We start from the raw sequence: 24,262 nt of genomic DNA, 5'->3' as shown, positions 1-24,262 counted from the left end.
GGCTGAGAGAGGGGTGGGTCTTGTCATCTGGGCAGTCCAGGACCTACTTACACACTGACCAGGCTTGCACATCGTGGAAGGTTGCTTTGGGGCTGCTAACACAGCGGTTTGACTTCAGCCCCAGAGACACACTCCGTTGTCTTTTGAGGCAGACGGATGGCAACATTATGTAGTATTAACTCTGTACAAGAGTTGAAAATGCATGTCCTGCTCCCAGTTTACAATCTAAAGAATTACTTCCAAATTAAAAAAAGAAAAAAGAAGAATGCTCAACAGCAAGCTATGCTCAACAGAAGCTAACGTGACCTCAGCATTTAACTGCAACGTATTAGGAATTCTGGCAATGAGGTTCAGACATCTCATTCACTGTGCCATTAGACCAGAAGATGGAGCCATTAGCTTGTTATCCAGTGGTTCGACATCACCACTGCAGCTGGTCAGAAAGAGGTACTACAGTTTGCTAACCCATCAGATGTCAGGTGACACCATGGACCAATGGAAATTCAACTCTGGACAAGCTCCACAGTCTGCTATCAGATTAGTTGTCACCAGTGTAGTCCTAGTCAGTGTATTTATACACCACAAATACATTTCTGCTCACAAGAGATTCACAGAAAACAAAGCAGTCTACAACAACCGAATATAATCATAACATAAACTATCTCTGCAGAATAACACGAACCATGTTCTCTTCTCATGAGGTGGACAAAGTACTGGAGCCTCAGCTTCAGGATCTGTCCTTCCAGTGAGCACTCAGGGCTGATTTCCTTCATAATAGAGAGGTTTGATCTTCTTGCAGTCCATGGGACTCTCAAGAGTCTCCTCCAGCACCAGAATTCATACTGGGGGATATGAATGGGGTGGTCTCACTAGAAATGGACCGACTTAGAGATGGAGGGGGTAAGGAAGGGAAGCTGCCCAGAACCTTTTTTCACTGGTTAAAAATTGCAACCTAATAGACGCCTGGAGACTTAGACATCCACTGGTAAAGCAATTCACGTACTACTCTGAGCCCAATCAGTCATCGTCCCGAATAGATCAGATTTGGGTTTCGAATGAATTAACACCAAGAATCATACGGGTAGAGATCCAGGCTAAAACAATATCTGATCATAATCCAATAAAGATGGAACTGAAAGGCCTGGAAGAAGGTACTTTTAGATGGAGACTGAAGGATTATCTCTTAGATGATCAAGAAATAGTTGAAAAAGCGCAGAAAAGGATGAAAGAATTTTTTAAGGATAATATGAACAAAGGCACCAAAACTAAGGTGGTATGGGATGCAGGTAAGGCAGTGATGAGGGGCTTCTTCATCCAGCAGAATGCCATCAAAAATAAAGGAAGAGAAAAAGGGAAAAAGGACATTCTGAAACAGATAATGGATTATGAGGGGAAGTTAGTTAAAAAGCCTAATAATAAGAGAATAAAAGAAAATATTAAAGTATTGCAAGCCCAGTATGCAACATTAATAAATAGGGAAGTGGAATGGAACATAAAAAAACTAAGACAAAGAACGTTTGAGTTAGCGAATAAGCCAGGGAAGCTTCTGGCATGGCAGACTAAGAAAAGAAAGGAACAAAGTACAATAAATAAAATTGCAGCGAATGGGGAAGAAATAACTAATCCCAAGGAAATAAGGAAAGTTTTTCTGGATTATTACAGAGGATTATATAAAAATAGAGAGAGAAATAACCAGAGAAAAATAGAAAGATTTTTGAAAGACAAGCAAGTACAGAAGATCCCAATAGAGAAAAAAGAGCAATTAAATATCCCAATAGAGACAGAAGAAATAAAATTAGCAATAAAAGAATTAAAAAGAGGGAAAGCTCCGGGCCCAGATGGCTTTACGGCAAGCTACTATAAAGAAATGGAAACTATATTATTGACACCACTGAGAGAAGTAATGAATAATATCTTGAAAGAAAAAGAAATACCAGACACATGGAAGGACGCATTCATTACTTTAATCCCAAAACAAGATTCAGATCTGCTGCAAGTTAAGAACTATAGGCCGATTTCGTTGCTAAATGTTGATTATAAAATCTTCGCAGGAATATTGGCAAGTAGAGTTAAAAATATATGGTTAGAATATATCCATGGAGATCAGGCGGGCTTTCTGCCGGGCAGGCAAATGAAAGACAATATTAGAAATATAATAAATACTATAGAATATTTGTCTGCCAGGTTCGATAAGCAAGCTATATTGATGTTCGTGGATGCAGAGAAAGCATTTGATAATATAGTTTGGGACTTTCTATTAAAACAGCTAGAATACATGGAGGTCGGTTCGAATTTCTTTAACGGAATAAAGGCAATCTATACGGAGCAAAAGGCTAAACTGATTATAAACAACGTGGTGTCAGAAGAAATAACGGTAGCGAAAGGAACGAGACAGGGCTGCCCACTCTCCCCGTTGCTATTTATAATAGTATTGGAAGTACTTCTGAACTCAATAAGACAAAATAAGAAGATAAAAGGGATTAAAATTGGTCAAAATGAATACAAAGTCAAGGCGTTCGCAGATGATTTAGTAATAACAACAGAAGATCCGTTGAACTCAATAAAAGAGATATTGGAAGAACTTGAACAATTTGGTAAGGTGGCTGGCTTCAAGCTAAATAAAAGAAAGACTAAAATAATGGTGAAGAATATAGACTCGAAGGTAATTGAGGAAATACAACAACAAACAGAAATAGAAGTGGCCAAAAAGGTGAAATACCTAGGAATATGGATAACCCCGAAAAATATAGATTTATTTAAGAATAACTATGAGCAGGTATGGAAAGAGATAAGGAAGGACCTTGAGAGGTGGGGGAAGTTGAGATTGTCATTCTGGGGTAGGATAGCCTTAATTAAGATGAACGTGCTCCCGAGAATGTTATTTTTGTTCCAGAATTTACCAACAATCAAGGGCACTAAGATATTTAAAGAGTGGCAAAGAGAAATCTCAAAAAAGGTCTGGCAGGGCAAAAAACCAAGGATTAAGTTTAAATTGTTAACAGAAGCTAAAGAAAGAGGGGGATTTGCTTTGCCAGATCTGAAATTATATTATGAGGCATCGTGTCTTTGCTGGGTGAAAACGTGGATAAAATTGGAAAATAAGGAACTATTAGATCTGGAGGGATTCGACAACAGAGCAGGATGGCACGCGTACTTATGGCAGGGAAAGAGGAAACACAAGGATTTCGAAACACACATCTTTAAAGGCCCTCTGATGGAAGTTTGGGAGAGGAATAGATTTTTATTAGAACCTAAAGTACCACACTGGCTATCCCCGCTAGAAGTCATGAGTGTGAAAAAAGTAAATATGAGAGGTGATTGGATAACTTATGAACAATTGTTAACAAAAGTAGGGGGGACATGGAAACTGAAACCGTACGATCAGGTTAAAGAAAAAGTATTTGATTGGCTACACTATTTCCAAATAAATGAAATGTTTAAACAAGACATTAAAGAGAGAGGATATGCGGACAAAGATTCTAAATTCCAGACTGAAATAATAAACAATGACTATAAAATCCTTTCTAAAATGTACAATCTGCTATTAGAGTGTAATTTGATAGATGAGGAAGTGAAGTCGGTGATGATTCATTGGGCAAGGGACATCGGTCATAACATATATTACGAAGAATGGGAGAAACTTTGGAAAAAAAACCTTAAATTTACAGCTTGTATAACGCTAAAGGAGAACCTCATGAAGATGTTTTACCGATGGTATATAACACCTGCAAAATTAGCAAAAATATATAAAACTTGTAACAAATGCTGGAAATGCAGGGAAAAAGAGGGATCCTTTTTCCACATGTGGTGGGATTGCAGAAAGGTCAAAGGTTTTTGGGAAAGTGTATATAATGAAATGAATAGTATACTAAGATACAACTTTGAAAAAAAACCGGAGGCTTTTTTGTTCGGACTAGCAGGAAGCGATATAAAGAACAATGACGGTAAAATTTTCCAATATGCAACAACGGCCGCAAGGGTCCTATTAGCTCAAAATTGGAAACAACAGAACATACCGACGCTTGAGGAATGGAGAGCAAAACTGTTAGACTACGCGGAGATGGACAGATTGACGGGGAAAATTAGATATTTAAAAGACCAAAGGTTCATTGATGACTGGGGGAAATTTGTGGAGTATCTGGATAATATAAGTGAGGGTCAGATAACGCTAGTTGGGTTTAAAAAGGCTCTGTGAAAAGGTAGGAATATTGTCTAAAGAGAAAAAGAAGAAAAGACAAAAAAAAATGTCAATATAAACTAGGATCTGCGTAAATTTGTCAAATAAGGGCATGGATGATTTGAGGGGAAGCTGAAGGAAGTCTCAAAGAAAGGAATCTGTGATAATAAGATGTAAATTGTTTTATTTATAGTTTGTTATGATTTAAAAAACAATAAAAATCATGTATGCAAAAAAGAATTCAAAAGCATCAATTCTTTGGCGATCAGCCTTCTTTATGGTCCAGCTCTCACTTCCATACATCACTACTGGGAAAACCATAGCTTTAACTGCATGGACCTTTGTTGGCAAGCTGATATCTCTGCTTTTTAAGATGCTGTCTAGGTTTGTCATTGCTTTTCTCCCAAGAAGCAGGAGTCTTTTAATTTCGTGACTACTGTCACCATCTGCAGTGATCATGGAGCCCAAGAAAGTAAAATCTCTCACTGCCTCCATTTCTTCCCCTTCTATTTGCCAGGAGATGATGGGCCCAGTGGCCATGATCTTTGATTTTTTTTATGTTGAGCTTCAGACCATATTTTGCGCTCTCCTCTTTCACCCTCATTAAAAGGTTCTTTAATTCCTCCTCACTTTCTGCCATCAAGGTAGTGTCACCTGCTTATCTGAGGTTGTTGATATTTCTTCTGGCAATCTTAAATCCGGCCTGGGATTCACCCAGCCCAGCCTTTCGCATGATGAATTCTGCATATAAGTTAAATAAGCAGGGAGGCAATATACAGCCTTGTCGTTACTCCTTTCCCAATTTTGAACCAATCAGTTGTTCCATATCCAGTTCTAACTGTAGCTTCTTGTCCCACATAGAGATTTAAGAACGCTTATTTCCCATTTGTTTTTAGTGATACAGGAACACTTTGTGCAGCATTCCCCAACCTGGACTACATCTCCCATCTGTCACAACTTTGTGCCACAGCTCAGGTCAGCTTGATGCACAGCTGCACTCAGGGAGTTAACTTCCTGAAATAATCTTCAGGCTGCTGGTGCTGTTAGATGAAAATGATAAAGAACCCATTCAAACACCTACAGACTGTTCCATTTTATTAATGAAACTCAATGGAAAACGCAGGAGATAGTTGAATGAAAACCAATATAGAAGCCAGAAATTAAGTGTCTACCTAGGGACCAGATGGAGAACTCTCTTGACAAAGTGTTAGTATAACTCAATAAATCAACATTTTCAGAGCGGGCCAAAAGGGACAGGTTGTGCCTTACTTGCCATATAATCAGTTGCACAAAATTTAAAGAGAAAAAAAATGACATTAAACAAGGCCACATGATTGGCACAAGGCACCAGGAATTCTTCAGAAATAAAAAAAGCAATGTGCATTGTGCCTAATGCAAGCATCCAACTGTGAACTGAACTGAGGTGGGCACAGCCCACCTTTAGAGATTCCTGCTTTGATTCTGCGTCCCACCCCAGTCCTCTGCCAGCTGCTACTCCCACTTACCTTGGGGAAGAGGAACAAGGTAGCAGCTGGTGAAGGGTTCTAACAGAACTGCTAGCTTGCCTGTGCAGCTGGAAATTGCACACAACGTATTTTCTGCTGGGGAATCACAGGCAGGACCCAAGCCATATGACCCATTCCCTGGAAGGAAATTATATTCTGCAAGTCATTTCCAGCTGAATGGGCAGCTCACCAGTCTTTCCTGGATCCCTGTGTTGGCTTTTGCCCTGTTTCACGCCCTAAGGAATGTTTTGGGCTTGGGAGCTGGGACAGAGTAGCAAACTGTAAGAAAGGCAGGAAAACCAGGATTCCTCACCTGTGTGTGCCAATGGCCATGTAAGGAGCCTCCAGAACTGTGGCTTGGAAAAGCATCCTGGGCAGTGAAGATGCTCCAAGCCTAGATTGGCCACACTTGGCTCCACTGGCCACTGGGTTATCCAAGGCGGTTTTCTGTTTGCCTGAGCAATAATGCACACTTCCTAGCTCTCATTCCTGAGCATAAGCTGGGCTCCCTACTTGCTGACTCCTCTGACTGCTGCTGTCTACAACTCTGGCACGTCCTGAGGTTGGCATTTTGGCTTTCAGGCGTTACATCAAAGACTTGGAGAGCCTCCTGCAGAGCCCCCATCAATACATTACACATGGTCCATTTTTACTATTCAAAGGGTGCAAATGCTTTTTCCCCCCCTAGGGTGAGCACAAGGCTTCTCACCCATCAACGAAATAAGTGGGCTCAAGCAGGGCACACACTTTCCCCTCGCTTTCCCAAATGAATGCAAAGACATGCTATGCAAAGGTCAATATTTCGAATTAGGATAATTTTATGCTGAGTGGTAACTCAAGACTGCCGACAAATTGCGCAGAAGCCTTCTCTATTACGTATCGCATAAAGCTGGCAGATATTATGCCGAAGTGACGGGAGAGCTTAAATAAAGCAGCCTGATGGAAACTGGAAGGAACTATTAACAGTAGACGGTAGAATTCCCTATTATCTGCAGCTTGGTTATTCAAAACATCTTGTTATCAAGATTGACTTTGTGTCCTGCATGCTAATCCTCTTCCCATGTAATCCTGTGTAAATAGCATTCCTGTTTATCTGAGCAGTTGGCCCTCTATTATGGAGAATGGGTAGCTCCCCCATAATTACTATTGTAGCCCTCAGCTTGTGTTGAGGGTTAAAATGAAAGTATTGCTGCTGGGAAATATTAGAAACAATGAGAATTTAGTTTGTTTTGGTAGGTGCTAAAATCAGCCACAAGAAAGACCTTATCTTTGGTGCATAGATAAATATCTAACATAGAAAAGAGATTCTTTCTTTTCTTTTTTGAGCAAGTTGTCTATTAAAACATGTGAACCTCATTTGATTTGTTGTTCTTAAGCTCTGAAAATGGGGAATGGGAAGGAGAGCGAATGCTCCTTCTCTAGGGAGTCTGGGAAGGCAGCCTGCGGAAAGTCACATCTATATGTTGACCTGTTAGTTGTGAAAACAAGAGAAGAAAGCCAATCACATACAATTCCGCAGACATTCTGACAGCTAACAGAGGCATTAGCAATTTGCAGCACACATGACACAGGGGCTGCAGATATCCAAGAATCACACTGAAGAGTTTCCTCACTGAAATAAAATAGTAGGCTAAAGAAGCAGGAGGGCATAGGGAAAAAACTTAGAGAAAATGGAACATATCATTGTTCTGTATGCTGAAACTAATCTTAGGGCACAGCTTGAAAAACGGAGCCATGTAGTAAAAAGGAACGTGTAATATTTTGTTACAGAAGCGGAAGACACAGCAGTGCACTGGTAAATGGCAATACACAATTGTGTTCATTTTTTACTGTGGATTTGGGGTTATGGGATACATGGGCTCAAACAATGCACACAGCAGTTAGTTTTCCATTTTATTCATGCCATTTTATTCATAACCCCACTTATTTCATACATGTTTGAAATAAATGAACTGCTTAATTATTGTAATGCCCCAATGGATTTGTTACTGCATGTGTTTTAATTATGCATTGATTTTATAGTTGTAAACTGCTTCGGAGCAATTTTGGCATATGAGCAGTATATAAATGAAATAATAATAGCAGCAATAATTTTGTATGAAAATGGCTTTTTATGGGTAAGGTTCTCAAACGGTAAACTCTTTTAGGAACTTGGTAAGTCTGCCGTGTTCCACTGTCCTTGCAGGTCACTAATCAGGACCTCTTCAAATAAAAGTGCAAATAAAAGACTAATGCTGTAGGCTAGAGACTGATACTTCCTCTATGGCTCATCACATTGCAGCAGCAGACCTACCAGAGAGGAGTAAACAAAGCCTCTCCAGGGCTAGCCCAATACGTCTTGCTATCTGAGGCAAACCAGATTGTGTGCTCCGCCTCAGATTTCTATTTCTGGATCTTAATTCAGCTGGTAGTTGAATCTTACTTCAACCCAGTTAATTGGAGAGTATCTTCCACTGTACCTGGGGGGCAGCATGCAAGACTGCAGAGTGCAGGCTAGACTGTGTAGAATAAGGTAAAGGGACCCCTGACCATTAGGTCCAGTCATGACCGACTCTGGGGTTGCGGCGCTCATCTCGCTTTATTGGCCGAGGGAGCCGGCGTACAGCTTCCGGGTCATGTGGCCAGCATGACTAAGCCGCTTCTGGCGAACCAGAGCAGCGCACGGAAACACCGTTTACCTTCCCACCGGAGTGGTACCTATTTATCTACTTGCACTTTGACATGCTTTTGAACTGCTAGGTTGGCAGGAGCAGGGACCGAGCAACGGGAGCTCACCCCATCGCGAGGATTCAAACCGCTGACCTTCTGATCAGCAAGTCCTAGGCTCAGTGGTTTAACCCACAGTGCCACCCGCGTCCCCATACTGTGTAGAATACAAAGTTGTTATTCAGCACCTCTATCCTAGCCCACTCCCCAGTATCTGCTGCCTGAAGCAGCTGACTCACTTTGCCTAATGGTAGGCTGCTCCTGCTTCCTTCGCCCAATTTCAGTTCTGGAACAACTAGGGTTAGTTTTACTTGGGGCAAAGTTCGCAACCAGGAAAAGTTATGTAGCACCCTGCTTGTGGTTAACGCTTAGCTGGAATGAAATATTCAACGCAGCAATAGAGAAATTAAAATAATAATTTATCTGTCAGACAAATAAATGAGAGGCACAGTGGTATATGGTTACCAAGCTCTGGCCTGCCCTCCTGCCATTCTGGCCAGCACTTATATTTCCTTAATCCAGCCCCCTTGCTCCTCCTGTGGCTGCCTCTGTCCAATCAGCCTGGTTGAAATTCCTATTGGCTGTTTGCTAGAACCAATCACAAAAGATACACCCATTTCCTTTTGCCCTTTTATGGGAAACAAAAAGCTATATATTCTTCTATCTATAAATGACAAATAAGTAGTAATATATCTTACATGTGTCTCAACAAGGAACCTTACCAGCTCACCTCTTGCCCTCCTTGCCCTATTGCCCTCCAAAACAGATGGTTTAATCTTAAATTTTTATCTTAAACAGATGTCAAGGATCTTGAGTTCACATCATCATTGAAAGATCTCCTTCTCTTGGAGGTCTTTAAACAAAGGCCTGACAACCATATGTGTGCTCTAATGATGTTTCCTGCTTGGCAGGGGGGGCTGGGCTGATGGCTGATGGCCCCTGTGATCTCTTCCAACTATATGAAATAAGAATCTAGCATAAGGATTTAACATTTCTTAGCTTCTAATTCCTTTGCATAATTACATTTAAGCCAATATATTTAATACATAACATAGATAGCTTTTTAGAAGAATAAACCTTTTCAAAGTAAAAAAGGAAGGAACAGTTTCCAGCCTCAAAATAAGATAGGAAGAAACCTATCTTCTCCAGCCAAGCCAGTTGCCTTTTTCACTGCTCTTGACCTTTCAACCTTAGGAAAATATGGCTCAAGTTTAATGGGAGGCACATGGTTTTATTTTACTATTTATCGACTCTTAATTATGTTTTTCTCTGCTTTTTTATCTTCTGTAATATGTAGGGTCAGTGTAACCTTGGCTGTCAGCCTGTAATTCCCTTTTTACGACTTTGAGAATTGTTTTCTGCTATAAATCAGGGGGGCCCCTTGTCCAGGAGAATAAACATCTTGCCAAGGTTCTTAGGCAGCTGGTCTTCTACCTGGCATGAACATTTGAAAATCTTTAAGCTCTTTTTAAGATACAGGCCTTAATCAAAAATATAAGCTTTGATAAAAATGCAGGCTTATGATTAGATGCCTCAGTTACTTCCGGGTTAGCGGAGCTCGTAACCTGAAGCGTTCATAACCAGAAGCTTTTGTAAACAGAGGTACCACTGTACAGGGAGAAATGTTGGACTACAGTAATACAATTTTCTCTCTTTGTGTTTGCTTCAGGCTTGGATTTGGAGGGAGAGGGAGAGAGAGAAAAATTATGCGTAGTTGCTGGGCATGCCAAGGTGCTTGCAAAGTAATTCATACTTAGTTTCTGTGTGTGTGTGTGTGTGTGCGCGCGCGTGCACACACACGCTTCTCAAAAACAATTTTACAAAATCCATTCTCTTTCTCAAACTAGTCTTCCTTCCCTGAGCATCACTACTTAAATCATGCAGCATTTCAGTTTAGATTTTTGTTGGCTTCAAGCGATAACTTGTCGGCTCCATTGTCTTAACTAGATCCCTCAATGGAAGAATGTGGTTCTGCATTGCCCATCTGTGGGAATTCCCAGTTGGAAATATGTACAGTGTAGGCAGAGCTCCAGCAGGGATAGATAATTGGTAGTTGTGTGTCCCACCATACAGTTCCACATTAGTGACATGGAAATAATATGTGTACAACGGAACGACTGTGATCCTGCTCAGCCATCGGTGTTAAATTGTTATAATTGAGTTGTGGGCCAGGAGCAAGCCAGTAGGTGTGGCAGCACAGACAAAAGGGACAGGAAATTGCCTAGTAGCGTCATTTGCTGTTGCTCAGTCTTAATTTTGATTGCAATTGTCAGCTTGGTATTAGTGCTGTTGTGTGAGCTGTTTTATTGCAGACCATGTGGGTGAGATTTTCCCCCCTTTCCAAAATGAAACAGTGAAAGGATGCAGCTGATTGTTTTAGGCAATACTAGTTATATTTTCAGTGAAACTTTTTCCATGGAACGTGTTGAATAGTAGGCTATAAAGAACCAGTGCGTTTAGAAGCAAGTTTATAAATCAGTGTAAAAGTAATCCTTTTAAAAGTAATAACCTGATGTGTGGCAATTTAAATTATTATCACTTGTTAATTTATGAATCACCTTTTGCACATGTTACGAGGTGAATTGCAAACGTTATCATAAAACCAGCTAAAAATAGTTTTTAAACCAGTTCAAAAGTTTTGACATGAACAGCTTTACATCCAGCTGGAAAGACTTGCAGAAGCAAAAATATATTCTATTTTTTTCCTGAACCGACAGCTGCAATACAGATGTGCACTTTTAAAAAATCTGCTTTCCCAAGCCTGTTCTTGAAATACTTTTATGTAGATTTTTGACTCCTGTAGATGTTTTGGATTGGGTCAGCAGCTTAATGCAAGAGGCCAGCCAGTCTGGCATAGTGATGGATTGTTAGGAAGGTCTGCACCAGATCTTTGTTTTAAACAGAAAGCTATGGATGAGGCACTGTCTCCCTGCCTAACCTGCCTCTTAGAACTGTTAAAATATTAACAAATATGCACAAAACTCACCTCTTCAAAGGAAGAGCAGGATAAAAAAAAAACCTGAAGAAAAAATATCATAGCATTTTCAAATATTAAATATTAATCCTGGAGATACAGTGTTAAAGATACTGTAGCTCCAAAAGCCATTCCAATATGCTCACAGTGACTTATCCCCAAACATAGCATTTTAAAAGGAGTTACGGATTAACACTTTAATCTGAAACACATTTTCTAGAAAATAAATTAAGGATGTCTAATTTTTCAATTTGCTTTCTTTAAAAACCACATTCATTTCAGTTTATGTTTTAAAACATAATCACATTAATTTTCCTTCATTTTAATTGTACTCATTTTCATTTTATCTTTCTTTTTCTTCTTCCTTTTTATTTTAATGGAGACCCAGCCTGTCTTTTGGTACCCTTCTCCTTCTTGTACATTTGGTGTTTTCCATCTCATGGCATTGAAATCTCAGGAATTCTACCACCTCCTTTCTCCAGAATATCAGATTTTTCCATTGGACAAAGACTCCTAGACTCACAGACCCAAAATCCGAGGCAATGATTCCAATGTAAAACTAATTTGGAAATGAAAATTTATTTTTCATATTCATTTTGAATATGAACATGGAATGCCCTAACATCAGATGTCAAGGAAATAAACAACTATCTGACTTTTAGAAGACATCTGAAGGCATCCCTGTATCGGGAAATTTTTAATGTCTAATGTTTTACAATTATGTGCTGTAAGCTGCCCAGAGTGGCTGGGGAAACCCAGCCAGATGGGCAGGGAATAATAATAATAATAATAATTTTGATGTTGAATGAATTTGGATGCATTCATTATGGTTTTAGAACAAACTCATGCCCCTAAAATAGACCTCCATTGATTTTAATGCTTGTGTATTGCCTGAATTCTGCACATGCTCCTTATGCTATGAAACTGTCTAGTGATGGTCTAGCACAGGAGTAGGCAACCTAAGGCCCGTGGGCCGGATGCGGCCCAATTGCCTTCTCACTCCGGCCATCGGATGGTCCGGGAATCAGCGTGTTTTTACATGAGTAGAATGTGTCCTTTTATTTACAATGCATCTCTGTGTTATTTGTGGGGCCTGCCTGGTGTTTTTACATGAGTAGAATGTGTGCTTTTATTTAAAATGCATCTCTGGGTTATTTGTGGGGCACAGGAATTCGTTCATCCCCCCCCCCCCCAAATATAGTCCAGCCCACCAGGTGGTCTGAGGGCGGTGGACCGGCCCACGGCTGGAAAAGATTGATGACCCCTGGTCTAGCACATGTAGAATTGTCTTTTGATCAAATGGAAATACGTTCCAATGAATAGGATGCATTTCCAAGTGATTTGAGATGCACCTGAAGTTCAATTAAACGTGATTGGTGGCAGTTTTAATACAGTAATAATTGTTATCATAGATGTGTTCTCAACTCAACAATATCTGTATTAGTGGATAGTATTTCAGTAGGTGGACTTAGGTTGGGGAAGCTGAATGTAAATAATTACCAGGAAGCGATACGTTGTTAATAATAATAATAATAATAATAATAATAATAATAATAATAATAATTTATTTATACCCCGCCCTCCCCGGCCAGAACCGGGCTCAGATACTGAATAATTACATATAACTCCAGGTGGTAAGCCTACATAAATTAAAAGTGTTAATCATAACATTTACAAATCTAACAATTATTCTTGGAGTTGTATAATTATTGTGTGATCAGTAGTGCATGTAATTAATGCATAATTGCATGGAATTTGCTTTTACAGTGACACCTTGCCCTTGTTTAAAGGTCTCTGTTGCAACAGTTGAGTGTAAATAAAATATGAATTGGTCTTAATATATAATATTCCACTGTCCATTAGAATAGTTAGCACTAGATCAGTGTTATTCATACCTGGGTGTGCCTACCTTTTCCTGAGCAGGTCATAGAAAAGGTTTATGGAAAATATATTGTGAGATTGGTGAGACAGTAGTCCTCCTTGAAAAGCCACTTTCCATTATATGCTACAATTTAGTTTTGAAACTTGGCATGACTTGTATTTTTGACTCACTTATTGTCAAACACCTCTTCTTTGTAACAAAGCAGTAAATACTGTTTATACAGTAAAGCTGGTTTATAGGTCCATAGTGACTAAGAAACACTAAAATTCTAAGACTAATCTCCCTTTTAAATCTCATCGCAACACCCACTGTCTTCTTAGAAGAAAGCATTTTAAAAGGCTTCAGTATTTCACGAGAAAGGTCTGATTACCACAGTGATTTTTGCAGGGGAAGGAAATCTGCAGCTGTAACAAGTAGAAAGTTTGTTTAAAATCTTGCAGAAGTTGAAATTTCTGTTCATTATAATTGCTTTCGTAACACAAGATTGAGATGTCCCGTTTTGTTTTGTTTTTGCTCTGTCAAAGTACTGAGTTTCTAAAACTGTATTTTGCACAACTGTTTTCCAGGTTTTACCTGGCAAGATGATTATACACAGCATGTTATTGCCCGTGAAGTCTCATATCTCCATAAGATTCATGATTGGCACCCTGAGGCATTCTCATCAGAAGAGCCTGATGCACAGAGGTAAATACCCAGGCATTTTATGTATCATAATGTTTTATGTTCTCGATTATGGGAGATGAAAATCTTATTTATTTATTTATTTAAAAAACTGGTATGTTTGGCTCACATTACAAGTTCAGGATCTCCCTTGTACTGGTGGGGCAGTGGGAAGCAGAGATCTTATTGGCACATGTGGTGGAGTTGCACCAAAGTTCATGAATTTTGGAAACAAGTTGTCAGAGCTGCCTCCAGGTCCCAGCTCACAGAGGACCAACGCTAGGCTGTAGTTATGTACAAAAGTCTTTATTGAGATTCAGTTTCCATTTTAAAGCCGCAGCGTGCAGCTCTACGTCTCGACCTTAGACCGGCGAAGTCCCGTCTGAGTCTCCTCCCCTTCCACACCAGTTTAAGACCCTCGCCTTGCTCCACCTCTTCCTAAGTTCCTTTCTCCTCTGGGCCCTCCTGCCCGCTAGGGTCTCATCCTTCCTGGACTCCTCTGACGCTGACCCTGACGATTCTTGCCCCTCCTTCCGGCGGGCTTTAGGACCTGGTTCCCTATCCGGGCTACCTTCTGTGCCGCTCGCCTGTACCTTTGAACTTGGCGCGCGCGCCCAGCCTGCCCCTTTCCTCTTGACCGTTAACTCGCTTTCTGATGGAGGCGTGGTCAACCCTGACTCATCTTCTCTCGCTGGTGGTGCATATGTGGGCTCTGACACCTGGGACTCCTCCCCCCCACTACGCTCTGGTGGGGAAGCTGGTCCTGATTTCCAACTGCTGCTCTGGGAGTCCCCGCTGGCCCCTTGCTTCTGGGGTGTCCCCCTTGGGTCGCCCCTTGCCCTGCCCATCGGCGCCCCCTTCTGTGAATCTTCCGATTCGCTGGAGAGGCTCATGGAATCTATCGGGCTGCTGTCATATTCTCCTACGCTGCCCTCAGATTGCTCTCCCTCGCTCTCCATCTCCTCTCCTCCCTGCGCTCCCGCTGAGTCCCTGACACAAGTGAATACAGAAATCTGTACACTTACAGGTGAAAATGTGATCCTGGATCCTTCACTATGTATTTTGTCTGCTATTGATAAAGGTAGGGCAGATCTTATATGTAAACATTTAATTGTAGATCTAGTAGCTGCTCCATTAGTGATTGCTCAGGTCTGGAAAGAAGCTTCATGCTATACGTAAGCAACTGGTTCAAGAAAATTACCGTATTTTTGCGTCAATAAGACACCCCCATGTATAAGACGACCCCTATTTTTTTTAACCCAAAATTAAGAAAATGCACTATGTACTATCCATGTATAAGATGACCTCTTATTTTAAGCATCAAAAATTTTGGAAAAATTATAGTCTTATACACGGAAAAATACAGTATGTTCATTGCTATCTCAGAGAAACTGACATGTAATAGTCAGGTGCCTGTGATGTTGTTCCTTTTGATTTCACCTCCAATTCAGGGTTATTTATTAAACTTATGACATCACAGTCACATGAATGGCACATTCCTTCAAAATATGATTTTATTTGGCAGCATCTATAAACAGGCAAGACCTTTTATTCCCCACCTCTATTCTCTTCATTGTACAAGGTAAGTTAATGGTTATTATGACCAAAGAGAACCTATACATGGCCCAAAGCCTTACTATTAAAAGTGATGGAAACACTTCTAGCTCAACCTGTTCTTAATTCTTTCTGGACAGTCAAGACCCTCTTGTTCAGTTAGTTGCTGATTAAGGGAAACCTGTCAATCATGGGGCAAAAGAGATGTAATCATATTGGGATCAACAGAAGATGGAATGGAAGTGACACTTGATCAGGATAAATGTACACATTTTCACTTTATCTGTCATCTATGATCTGGTAACCTCTAGGTTAGATTACTGCAATGCATTATATGTGGGGTTGCCTCTGAAGATGGTGTGGAAACTTCAACTGGTGCAGAATTTGGTGGCCAGGCCAAATTCCCACCAGGAATTTTGGAATGCTCCAGATAGTTGAGGGACTTTGTTTTTAATCTTTGAAGGACAGTGTTAACTATCCCTCCATCCCAGGCATCCATACCAATACTAAGTAAAAATAAAAACAATGGGCTTGTTTTGTTCTTCCACAGCCCTTTGATCCAGTGGAAGCTTCTGTTAGCGAACAGGCAGAGAGGGAGTTTTTGCTGATTCCACTTTCCTTCGGCTGCCCCTGTGCCCCTCCCAGATCTGTTCAAGGGGGTTGGGGACCCCTTGTAACAGCATGGAGGGAGGTGCAACAGACTGGAGGAGTAAAAAGGAATCTGTGAAAATCACGCTCTCCTTTCAGTTCATGGAAATCTCTGTTGGATCAAAGAGCTTTCTGTCAGCAGAGGGACCCAATTTGATCCAACCCATTCTTATTACCCATTTCTGAATATATCTTATTGAGCTTGTGTCTTTTTACTGAAACATTGATATTTCAAAATATTCTAGTGTATTTCACCTCTCAAAAGTATTAGTTATATGTTGCTGGGGACTATATACTTAATATTCAAAGGTGTTGGTTAATTTCTGAGTCCATTGCACGTTTTATAATGTAACGTTGTTTAACTTTATTTCAACTTGCAGGTCCACAAAGCAGAAAGCTGAAAGCAACAGGAATTTAGGTCTGGAAAAGGATGTGAACTTTGCCAAGTCTCCTCAGCAATACCTTGCCTATTTGGACATTCTCTCCCAGTCAGCAATTCCAAATTTATATTCAAAGATAAGGGGCAACAAAGCCTCTCTTAAGGTACGGTGGTTGTTGTTGTTTCCTCCTGTTCTTCCTTCAAACATTTCTTTTTCTTTTTCTTTGCTCTTAGACTTTGCCATTTTTGTGATATTCTTCCTAGGAGGCTGGCCTGGGGGTGTATGCAATCTCACAGCAGTCATTAGTTTTCTAACCAATGGTTAATGCAAAACAGTGTTACTGATTCTCCTTCTATGAGTGCTCTGCTCCACCAGACTGACCACTGCTGGTTATAATTAAAGAACAGGCTGTAATGATCTCTGGCAGGCAAGCAAGCCCCGATAAGAATTAAGGACTCTCTGGCAGTTTTATGTACGTTTATTTATAGAAAAACACATCCGGAGCACGGCTTCTTGCCTGCTCGCACTGATGATAGTTGGTCAGTCTGAATCTTCGTCCCTCCCACAGTAGGAAGGATGCCAAACTCCCGCCTTTCCCCTCTTGCCCTTCCATTGCCCTCTGATCTTATCCAGTCTCCTAGAACGGAGACTGAGAGGCTGGCCTCCACCCTCCCCACTTCTACTTCACACAGTCTCAGACCTCTGCTTATCTGCTGATTGCCTAGCAATGCTCTGGCTGCCTTCTAACTCTTCCTCTTCTTGAGAGCTAACAGAGTCTTCCCCGGGAAGGGGGTTGAGCTGCCCTTTCTTGACTCTGTCAGCCAGCTATCATTTGCAGAGTCAGTCCCTCATTCACTTAGCTCAATTTTTGAGTCTGACTCCTATCCTGTGCTCGGGGGGGGGGGGCACGTTCCTGACACAGGATGCCACTGAGCACATTCTGAGTCTGGAAATTTGTTTTCTAGACCAGAACTGAACTGAGCTCACAATCATTTCACATAAAAGTCCACCCCTTTTAGATTTCTTCATTTCAGCAGCCTTAGGTAGGAAAAGTCGCCATGTTGTTGCTAAACAATTAGCAGGCAGAAACTTTTGTTGATCTATTGCAAATCACCCAGGCATCTATCAGAAGACCCTGGCCTACTTACCTGACCTAACTTCGACACCTCTGGTGTATAACTGTTTAGCAGCTACCCTGTATGTAGAGGAGCGGTGATAACATTTTGTTAAGTGTTTCGAAGACAAAGTGCTATGGCAAGCCTAAGTATGGTAAGTATTAGCTTAGGGCACTGATTAAAAGTGCCACCTAATTAACAAACAGCAGTTCTCTAGATGGTGTACAACTGTAATGGCTTACTTTACATTTTTACAGGATACCACCTGCCTAAATTAGTAGTAGGGTCTTGAGAGGTGATAAATGGCTGAAATTTGCAATTACGGTATGCAGCTCCCCCTTTCCTCCCCAGAAAAATGAACTGAACATAACCCACCCTCTGACATGGATTATAATCATTTGCTTAATAGGTATGGCTGGACAAAAAGTTCTTTTTCAACTTTCTACTGAAAGGAATTTTGATGGCAGTGGGGTGCCATTTTTCATAACCTTGCAGATAAGTAAAATAAAAATAAAAATTGGCTAGCGTATACTTTTTTCTTTTCTTTTCATCATCTATAGCGTTTAACCTGTGGTGGTTTGTTCACACCTACATTTCAGTGGTTGATGCTACAGTGAGCAATGAGCATTCATGTTGTGGGTTTTGGGGAAGGTCAGTTTCCATGATGCCCTGAGCCCCTTCCAGTTTTTGGGTTCCTATATCTGTTGTGGTAGAAAGTATGAGAGCAAGCTTGCCAAACCAGTTCTTTTGTCTAGGCAATGGTTGTGGCTGAATAGTGAGAGAGACCTAAGGAGCAAAACCAGGAGTATTTTAAAGGTGTTTAGGAGGATGTAACCAAGTGTTACTTGCCCAAAGATGAAGGAAGTTCTGGCCAAAAAGAACAAGGCGTTTTAATATGGTTTGGGCAGTTTCATAATGGCAGCTGAGTTCATCTAATTTGCTTACATAGTGCCTGACATTGTCATTTAAGTGGTTAATAAAGACAAACCCCTAGTGTGTCCAGTTTTCTTCCAATTTCCCCCCCCCCCCACTAAATGCACAGTGTCTTCCCCCAAAAGAAAATTTTGCATCCAACTGCACACTAAAAGTCCTCTGCCTTAAACTGAGCACTATTTGATATGTAATAGCAGTAACATGTGATGTTTGACGTTCTCAGAATTACTGCAAATGAACAGCCCAAATAAATAAGCAATTGATTAACTTCACTGTGTTTGATGAACTGCTGCGCATATGGTACGCAATGCCCCTCATATTATAATGCTGAACTTCTGTGCACCTGTGATGACCTGAAGATCATATACGTTTCTCGTGTTCCCAACATAACACATCATACTTTTATATTTTAATATTCTAACTATATATATATATATATATATATATATTGTACATATTTTTTGGAAGCTGACACACACAGATACGAGAACTGCATACACCCCTCCCCGCCCATGATGGAGAAACATTGCCCTAGTGATTATGTAAGTCCTATATAAAATGTCGCTCTAGAGTTTGGTACTGTGCACATTTCACTTAGCAAATATATTTTGCAGTAAAAAAAAATGTATGTATGGCCAGGAAGGAGCCAGCAATGAGTAAGAGTTTAGTGCGTAACTTATGGCCCTTGATATTCAGAGAAGCTTGAGTGGTGCAGAGATTCTAGGATGTTATAAAAGTAGCAGGGGAAGCTTTTTGTTATGCACTGAAGTTCTCACCCTGGGCCAGCAGGGGGATACTGTAGATAGTTTTCACTCAGGTCCACATATGCAAATAAGGGATTGAAAGTGACGTTCAGTGATTGGATAGTTACAGAAAATGGTTACTGTTGCGTTCTAGTGGAGCTCTATATAAGCACGCTGGCTGGACCCTTCAGTTCAGTTCTGTTCTGGCCTGTGAATAAACAAGAGCTGTTTGAAGAATTGCTGTGTCGTCTGATATGTTCACCCACAACTTAACACTTTTGGGGGCATTTTGGCTTTCCAGTCGAGAATGAAGCTTGAGATACTAAACTCCACAGAAAGCCAGCTGCTTTTGTTTGTCCAGGTTTCCTTCCCATAACACACATGATAGAACAGGCAGTTTGCGGAAGATGTACTTTATAGCAGAGTGGCTGTTTATCCAGCCTCCAGTCTGTCCATTCAAGTGGCAACTGCACAGTCAGGCTTCAGAGGCAAAACTATTACCAGTTTTGATCTGAAGAGAGTCTTTGGACCAATTTTTTTGCTTGATCATCTATATGCAGCGTGGCACTTTTAACTAGAGGGTTTTAATTAACAACCTTCCTCATGCAGGTTTCCTCTGAAGTAGATGTTGAAACTATTTCAAAGCTTCAGCGTATCTCAGACAGGAAAAGGTTACGTAAGATCCTTAACTACGATGATCCATCTTCTCTGCCAAGCCACTGGTGGTTTCATGATATATTAATGATCTCCCTCTTGCCATCACTCAATATGACTGCTGGTTGTTTAATGTTACAGCGTTCCCCGAAGCTTGCATGAAATAATTAGAGAGAATAGAAGATCATCTTAATTAAAATTTAGTTTAGGCCAGTTCACGCAATCAGGATTTTTTCCCTGTGTATCTATGGATATGGAGAACATGTCACGAACTGTACGAGGTATAGTTCTTGCCATCGTGGCAGCTGTTCAGCAAAATAAAGATACATGCAGGAATGCAATTAATATTCTCTCATGCCCAGTTCTTAACCTGAAGTAAAGGTACGTCTAGCAGATTTTCATGTCATGTTGTCCAAGGATTCTCAGAGAACGCTGGACTTGGAGCCTGTATGCCCCTTCGCTGAGAAGTCTCTGATGTCAAGGAATTCTTATCCTTGTAATCATTGTTACTTTTGGTGGGATTGTGTTATCTTGAGTGGTCTGTGGAGTCTTCAAATGGTTCAGCTATTGTTAATAACAGTTTTTATCTAGTGCACCATAATTTTGTTTGACGGCTGCTGAAAAACTATTTTTCCTCACTTAGATGTGGCTAGTCTAATATTTTAAGAGTCTTCAAAGGATAAAATAATGTGCACTTCTGTGACATTTCTTTCTGAAGGGTCAGTTACTTAAGTAAATCGTAGTGAGCAGTGTGTCATAGTCAACCTGACTTTAAGTTAATGTACATGTTTCAAAGTAATTTATTTTCTTTTTTATTGTTCATCCTGTATTATCTAGGTCACCTGCACCATCCATGATGGGTCAAGTGAACTGTTCTTTAGAATAAAATTTTTTAAAGCTCATCCTCTGCAAAGATAGGGATGACTCAAAGTTAACAAATAGTTTTAAAAAATCTTAAGACCATGACAAAATCTGATAAAACAGTAGTTCCTTCGCTTGAGCAATGCATCTTTTATTTTACATTCACACAGCACTTTTTATTCCATCATGGAACTCAGGCGACATGCATGGGATTCTTGGACAGCCTACCGTTTGGCATTGACCCCATCCAGATTGACTTGGTTTCAGCAAGGATGATGTGTCATGCACTATCAAAGCATGCTATTATTTTAAGAAGAACCAATGGTCTGGAGCAGGCCTGGGCAAACTCAGTCCTCCAGATGTTTTGGAACTATGGTTCCCATCATCCCTGACCGCTGGTCCTGTTAGCTAGGGATGATGGGAGTTGTAGTCCCAAAACATCTGGAGGGCCGAGTTTGCCCGTGCCTGGTCTGGAGCAATCTTAACTCCCTAATTGCTCAAGGAGCGGGCAATAGCATATGGCAGAGGTGTCCCTTCAGCAGACTCCGCTAGCAGGTGGCTCCACTGTTGCAGAAGCTGCTGTGGAGCTATTGCCAGTGGCATTCCCACTGTAGCAAGCACAGGGTTCCAAAATGGGATTTTTCAGGGACAGAGCAAGGTGATCCAAGGATCTGCTGGATCCTAGGCTGGGTCATTTGTTGTTGAGGGGGCTTGTTCAGGCCCTTCTGCTGTGCCAGCCTGGAGCTGGTATAGGAGCAAGGAGGAGGAGGAGGAGAACCTGCGCTCCCATCTTACCTCCTTAGTGGCAAGAGCCAGAAGATATTTGGATTAGATGGTGGCTCCACCTCACTAAGCAGCCCCAGGGTAGCTACCCAGTTAGGCACACTTAGTTCCCATTGAAATCAATTGTATTTGAGCAAAGTCATGACTATTTAACAGGCAAGTATAGCTTGCAGTCATAAGTCACATATGGAGCAGTTCCAATGTGATAAAGCCTATTCCGCATTTTTCCAACTGTTGTCAGATGTAATTACTCTCTGGCTCAAATATCAAACCTCATTTGATGCATGTTCATGTTGTTGCTTTTCCCAGCCTGCCCCCTCCAGCTCTCTCTTTCTTTGCCCTCTTATCCCTTGCTAGCTATTTCCTGTGCCATACAGCTAATTTTGCCAGCAAAGTGAATTTACAAATCCCTGTCATTAATAGCAATTAGATTTGCAAAAATAAATAAATAAGATATTCTGCTGTGGGATTACCCTGTGAAACTCATTTTACTTTTAAATGAGGCAGGTTAGTAGTGTCCAGAGGTACTCGGCAAGAATAAAAAGACCAGATAAAATGGCGGTAGCACAAACGATCTTAATTCTTTGATTAAAAACATACATTAGGAAGAGCTAAGTTCCATGCAGTGGGTCTCCCTCATCCTCCTCTTCACAGAAAATAGAATAAATTATCCTGGTGCTATTTAATATAGTAGTTGTGTGACTTGGGATTGCTGTTTTCTAAGATCACATAATTCTGCCACTACATTATTTACCTGTGCTAAGTCTTAACTGGGTTTTCAGTTTGTACTGAGAGCTGGACCATAAAGAAGGCTGATCGCTGAAGAATTGATGCTTTTGAATTATGGTGCTGGAGGAGACTCTTGAGAGTCCCATGGACTGCAAGAAGATCAAACCTATCCATTCTTAAGGAAATCAGCCCTGAGTGCTCACTGGAAGGACAGATCATGAAGCTGAGGCTCCAATACTTTGGCCACCTCATGAGAAGAGAAGACTCCCTGGAAAAGACCCTGATGTTGGGAAAGATGGAGGGCACAAGGAGAAGGGGACAACAGAGGACGAGATGGTTGGACAGTGTTCTTGAAGCTACCAGCATGAGTTTGACCAAACTTTGGGAGGCAGTGGAAGACAGGAGTGCCTGGCGTGCTCTGGTCCGTGGGGTCACGAAGAGTCGGACACAACTAAACAACAACAACAACCTTTCTGTTGTGCATACATATCCTGACCTATTGCATTCCATTTATCTCTAGGAATTTCTCGCCCACCTGAAGATTGTAGAAGCTTGCTATAAAACAAGGGCAAGAAATACCAAGAAGGACTGCGTTGGATTTTATCTCCTGGTCTAAAGTTCTTTACTAAAATCAGACCTGGCGAACTTTCGTCAAGGGATACAATCCAGCGCAATCCATCCCGGCACTTCCAGTATAACATAGAATTAACTTTCCTCTCTTGTTTTCCAATGGAAAGTACATAGACCTTTCACCACAAAGATGCCAAAGAACAGGGCAATGCAGGTCTACGTCCGTAGTGAATCACGGCTAAAGATGGCTTTAACGTTAATACTGGAACTTCAGGCTGTATGTGGCTCTAGTCTTTTTCTCTCTCTTTGACTATACATTTGTTGTCAGAAATGAGGGTGCTTTCAAAATAGGCTTACTGCTGTTGATGCCATATTTTTAATTAGGAATTTTCAAAGAGCATCCCAGTCTGCCAGTGTTGTGACCTGTCAAGCTGCTGAGAGACTGCTGGTCCTCTCCTGATACCAGCTTAGCCTGCGATTGACACTTGTACCCAATTTGTATAAGGCTGCTTGAAGTGTCTGTGTTCTTCTTCTTGATGGGCTTGTTTGTTTACAGGAGACTCAGGGAAATCGCAAATCCTCTTCAATATTTGAGTGTTCAGGCACTTTTCGAGTAGCTGTGTGTGTTTTTTTTAAAAAGCCACCTTTGATTATCCAGGTCAAACTTTTTGCAAACTGTCTCGTAAGGTTTGTATAAAGGAAAGGGTCTTCATTACTTTTGTTAGCTGTTTGAATTTGGTGGTGCTTTCAGAGTACAATGTTGACGTCCAAAGACTGCTTACAGGTAGAGAGGACAGTGATTTTCCTTTTCCCACAACCAGGCATTATAGAGGGTCCCTGACTTTCAGGAGCCTAGGTGGGGGAGCATGGAGTTTCATGGGCTTGGTGGGGGGAAGCTTCAGTTGTGTATGTGCAACTCTCCATGTTGCTCCTTGGGCGACCTCTGTTCTTTAGACTTCAAGAACTATTTTGCATTTGTAAAAAAAAACAGCAACATATGAATGCCTCTTTGTCTTTGCAATTTCCACATCACTTTGCTCAAATTCAATGTACAGCATAAGTAGCACCTTGCAATTCAGTTTATTTCTCCCTTATTTTACGGACGTACAGTAACATCCAATTGTTGAACAACAATTGTGGCTACAGATAAAGGAGTTATGAATCTTAAAGGGCTTGAGAAGAATAGGTTATTATCTTAAGCCATTTATGGTTTATCATTATCATAATAATAGCTCAAAGGATGCTTTGCATGAATGCCAATTCCCCAGCAACTTGCTCAGTATAATAAGGCATAGAAATATTCTTTGGCATAAGGTTCCTAGCACTGGTGCAGGGGGACAAATGTCCCTGATATTAGAATTCCGAGTCGGTATGGGTGCTTTTTGATT

General features: G+C 40.9%; 1 protein-coding gene across 1 annotated transcript in view; it reads left to right on the top strand.

Annotated features, from left to right (window-relative positions):
* Positions 1–24,262, top strand: part of PTPRN2 (protein tyrosine phosphatase receptor type N2) — a 643,066-nt gene that overhangs the window by 167,152 nt on the left and 451,652 nt on the right. The window contains exons 4-5 of the mRNA XM_079996433.1: positions 13,811–13,928; positions 16,487–16,649. Coding sequence (XP_079852559.1) covers positions 13,811–13,928; positions 16,487–16,649 — 281 coding nt within the window. The remainder of the gene's footprint in view (positions 1–13,810; positions 13,929–16,486; positions 16,650–24,262) is intronic.

The sequence above is a fragment of the Podarcis cretensis genome (assembly GCF_951804945.1).
Source record: "Podarcis cretensis genome assembly, chromosome: 12".
Classification (NCBI taxonomy): Eukaryota; Metazoa; Chordata; class Lepidosauria; order Squamata; family Lacertidae; genus Podarcis; species Podarcis cretensis.
This window is presented reverse-complemented; position numbering and strand designations above follow the sequence as displayed.